Source organism: Sabethes cyaneus, chromosome 2 (assembly GCF_943734655.1).
Source record: "Sabethes cyaneus chromosome 2, idSabCyanKW18_F2, whole genome shotgun sequence".
NCBI lineage: Eukaryota > Metazoa > Arthropoda > Insecta > Diptera > Culicidae > Sabethes > Sabethes cyaneus.
This window is the reverse complement of record NC_071354.1, coordinates 165,746,919-165,751,604: the sequence shown is the minus strand read 5'-3', so window position 1 is coordinate 165,751,604 and position 4,686 is coordinate 165,746,919. Positions and strand designations below refer to the sequence as shown.

Sequence of the window (4,686 nt, the reverse complement as noted above, 5' to 3'; positions counted from 1 at the left end):
TGATGTCGGAACTGTACCAAATCTCCAAAAACGAATTTTGCCGTTCATTCGATCCCACTACCATCCCGTGATGTTTTGGCCAGATTTGGCCTGCTGTCATTGCAGCAAACTCGTTCAAAAATGGTATGCAGAGAAAGAGGTCCAGTTTGTTTCGAAAGACTTTAACCACCCAATTGCCCCCAGTTCCGCTCTATTGAGAAATACTGGACAATCATGAAGACGACATTACAGGAAAAGTTCGAGAATTCCTTCGAAACCGTGACGAATAATTTTGTCCGTATATTTTCTTAAAAGTATGAAAAAATGCTACATTTGTGTAAGGAAAGATCTTAAATTTAATAATACGTAACTGAAATAGACGCAATTTTTTTTGTTCCAATACTATCTGAAGCAAGCTTTATTTTACCTTCAAAGTATAATTATTTGAATGAAATGACAGCAACACTTTTACTTCTAATTATGTTAGCTCTCATCAACGTTATTATCACTCTCTGCAGCTACTTCCATGTGGTTATCAATCCAAGACAGAAAACTAGTGACGCGTGCATACACTCCTGGAGTATCCCGCCGGCCGCAACCCCGACCATAGCTTACAACACCGTACTGATACCAGTAACCATCGTCCTCGTGAGCTGCCAAGCAACCACCGGAGTCACCCGAACAGGAGTCCTTAAGTAACTCACCTCCAGCGCAAAGTTCCGAGTCTATAAGCCTAGGGTACGTCTTCTTGCATTCGTCCAGATCTACACCAGGTACGACAACCTCCAGCTTGTAACGATTGCCAAACACGCCTGGTCGCTCTTGTCCCCTCTCGGTGGCTCCCCATCCGACTACAGTAAAATTTTTGCTGGAGTCCGGTTCGTTATTCGAAATCGACAGAGGAAGGCACACCGGAGAAATGAAATCTGTATAGCTCACTTTTCTCGATAGTTTAATCAGAGCAATATCATTGTGAATATCTACTGAATCATAATCCTCATGAATAGCTGCGCTTCCGACGTCGATATCGATAGGTTTGTCCGCACAGACGCCGTCAACACAATCTTCCTCACTCAAAAGATCCCATTCGCCTAACCGAACTTTGGTTCTAAAATAATATTACCAAAATCCGAGTCATGTTACAAATGTACAACAATGTAATAGATTCGATCATACATGTTAAAACCAGGTGGCAGCTCCCTGAAGCAATGCGCCGCCGTCAGGACATACTGATCGGATATTAGCGATCCACCGCAGCTGTACGATTGCGAGTTCCCATTGGTTGGTTGCGCAATTAGCAGCACGGTCCAAGGATATGCATTGAGTGCCGTCTTTTGGCCCCCAATAATTCGATCGGCCAGGTTGACTCCGCAGACACCCGGTCTAGGCAGCTTAGATTTAAGGCTGTTGTGGGAAGTAGCATCTCCGTCGGCTGGGTAAAAATTCTTATCAGTTGCAAATAAACATTCAATTATACAAAACGTTTTATTGTTAATCTTACCAGCCACTGTAAGTATCAGTACTGAGCACAGCGCTACTAACAAACGTTGACTATACATTTTGTTTGAAGAACAGTTCCAGCGCGATCGATTGTTGGTGAACTACTAATCAAATCCGTTCATCGAAAGATGGTATTTTATAGTGTCTCGATTCATTATCTCTGTTTTTATTATGAACAGCTGGAGGTTATTTAAAAATACTATAAATAGACATTGACATTGAGACAAAAATAAATAACAATTTCGTTATCCGTATAAGTATTGTCTGCAGTTCATTATTTGCCCAACCGAGAAGTCGTTATTTAACGATTAACCAATATCTAAGGTTAAATAATTAATTTATTTACACAATTCAGTTGTCAGTTATTAGTGCACAAAAGAAGAATATATCACAAATTATGGAAAATTTTCCGACAGTACTAATAAAACTACTGATATAACAAAACTATTTTCCGAAACGAGGAAGCATTCTCACTTAGTACCGTCCCTGTCTAAGAATGAATCTAGCAAAGGTAGACATTGTTCTTTCTTCTGCTAGCTTATCCTGTTATAGGCATCATTGATTTTGCTTGACATAAAGATAATCTGAACCACTTTCTATTGAGCCCTTCTTGACAAAATCGAAAAACTTACAACGATAAGCATTTCATTGGCCTTCCAGTCATAGATAGTGCTCGTCTTTGACATTTCCGAAAGATTCGATTTACAACCACATTAAATGTCACTATAAATAATTCAATTTTACAAGAGGCTTCCTTCTTGTTCCACCCAAGCTTCGTACGGAGTAGACCATTTTCCAAACATTTCGCTACTATCCCCTGCCTGCCATGTGATGTTCCTTTGAAACCGCAATTTATACCACTTCATCTGTTGTTAGAAAAAGCTTAGTAAATACGGCGATAGCTTCTAGGAGGCCTGGTGCGATTTTGCCCTATGGGAAACCATCCGGAACTGTTTATCCTTCGTATGGATTTGGTTGCTACACGGATGCTTACACAGTTGCAACCAAACTGAGAAAGGGCTCCGGTGTGTGGGATCCTGAACCAGAAAGCAGGAAGAGGAAGAGGATAGTGGACAGAAAAGCGCTACACACACTTGTTGGCTTCCAGCATCATCCTGACATGGGCAGGCAAAGGAAAGATTTCCGCTTCTTCTCGACGAGAAGATGATTATCGATTCCGAAGAAACCGAATGTAAGATTGAATATTTATGATGCGAAGCGATTTTGAATTCTCTCTGATTTCTTTGCTGATTGCGATAGCAGGTTTGCCCTGTGTCGGATAATCTGTCAATTTGTACATCTTCATGTCATTTGAAGCATTGAATGCTCTTAAACTAAGTTTGTAGGTATAAGCTCTTTTTATAAGAAGCTAAACTGAGAAAAATGTCAAGAAATGTGAACCAATTTTCAAAAACTTTTAAAATGACCTCTTCTATAATCGAACGGTATTTATACAGATTGAATAATTGATGATTTTGCCCTAACGCCTCTTTAATTGGTTTATATGTCAAATCAGATAATTTGTAGAATTCCAACACCACCATCCACCACTTAGCTCTTTTGAGTATTTTTCTGGGTAATAGTATTAATTTTACGCAATCTATTTTTTAACGGTGGCTTTTTGTGGCTGTAAAAAGAATAAAAATCTATCAACCATATGAAAGGGGAGCATCGCACGATTAAAAAATATCCGTCAGAAAATTTATTGCAATTAATAGTTAGTATCAGTAAATTTTACTACAATAATTAACATCAAGCATCAACAGAATTCTATATTACCCCAAAGAAGCCTTTTTGACAGTGCAAAAAGTCACTCTCGTAGTTTAATGCACTGGTCATTCCAGCCAGGGATGGTCATAATTGGGGACTGTATAGTCATGAGGTGGGTAAGGTAGAGCTTGCATGGAAAGAAGGTTAAACCCAATCTACAAAACAGCACCATTTTATTTCTGACATTTGTTGCAATCATTAATTGCCTAAAAATTTGAAAGTCATGAGAAAAATGTTACACCGCAAAAGCAACTGATCTAATGATTTAATTACTGAATGATTTCGGTACACTCATTGTTGGTGAAGTATACGGTTCTGTTCGACCATAGATGGATGAAATGGGTCGGTACGACTATTGGTGAATAAAATGATTCTGTATGGCATAGAATTAAACGGTTCGGTTCGACCTTGGACAAATGAAATGTTTCTCTACGTTTGTTATCGAATAAAGTAAATATCTGACGATGGCCGAATAAAACGCAAACATAACCTCGGGTAAAATCCCCATGCAGAGAATCCAACGGGTCCATAAAACACATTAAAGCGTATGAAGAAAAACTTACTTGACAGACTATAAGGAAGTGTAGAGTTCCACTTTACTGGAATGACAAAAACAGCAATTACGTGAAGTCAATGTTCCTCTCAAACTGGCCCTACGAGCCCAATCATTCTCTATGCCGAAAGACCAGGAAACTTGTGTTTCCTATCAGAAAAAAGTCGATGATATGGGTGGAATTCGCTAAGACATCCGACTGTTTTCGTCAGGTACTCCTAACCAGGTACTGGTAAATTGTGCTCTTAACAGTGTCAATTCTGTTTGCCAGACGTCTCAGAAGTCACAAGTCGCTTTCGACCTGATCAAAGCTCGATCTTACACGTTAAGTCCCTCTTTTCCTAACGCCGGTAGAATTGTTTGCGAGACGCGTTGTTATCACACTATCGCTCGACTTTCTAAGAATGTGTTCGGTTCACCGCATCTTCCCGGCTTTTGCCGGATTAATGATATTTATCTATCCAATCAGCGTCTATGGATCGCGATTAATGCGCCTACACTAAAAATGCAAAAAAGCAAAGCCATGGGTATAAACTTCCTGTTGAGAACCTGGCCCTTCTTTATCGACAGACTTCGCAGCCGGTTATTAGAGTACTGGACAATTATGGGGCTAGTGCAACGATTCTGCTCTATGGCAGGCGAGATTCGAACAAACGACGACTGGCTTATCAGACCAGCATCGTACCCCGAAGCTAACTGGGCCTACAGCCTGTCCAGCAAATATCCATCCCAGCACTTTTTGCTTGAACACAGTAAGGGCACGCATGTCCTCCGTCGCAACTTTACGTTGCGTCGTCGTACGTCCTTCGTCGTTCGGACGAAAACACTGCGTGGACCAGCGCAGAACAGGATCGACGAATTCAAGCCACTAAAGCCACCGAGTA

At 40.5% G+C, this 4,686-nt stretch overlaps 1 protein-coding gene across 1 annotated transcript; it reads right to left on the bottom strand.

Moving 5' to 3' along the window:
* Positions 1 to 378: 378 nt before the first annotated feature.
* Positions 379 to 1,573, bottom strand: LOC128734047 (CLIP domain-containing serine protease B4-like). Its single transcript, XM_053828028.1, has 3 exons — positions 1,481 to 1,573; positions 1,156 to 1,411; positions 379 to 1,087 (listed from the first exon to the last, which is right to left on the bottom strand). Exons 1-3 carry the CDS (start codon positions 1,536 to 1,538, stop codon positions 463 to 465), a joined length of 939 nt encoding a protein of 312 aa, XP_053684003.1. The 5' UTR covers positions 1,539 to 1,573; the 3' UTR covers positions 379 to 462.
* Positions 1,574 to 4,686: the final 3,113 nt, after the last annotated feature.

Coding starts and splice junctions, on each gene's coding strand:
- LOC128734047 (XM_053828028.1), bottom strand. CDS start 1,538: ATGTATAGTCAACGTTTGTTAGTAGCGCTGTGCTCAGTACTGATACTT. Junction 1,412..1,480: donor ACTGATACTTACAGTGGCTG/GTAAGATTAACA, acceptor ATTTTTACCCAG/CCGACGGAGATGCTACTTCC. Junction 1,088..1,155: donor CTGCCACCTGGTTTTAACAT/GTATGATCGAAT, acceptor ATATTATTTTAG/AACCAAAGTTCGGTTAGGCG.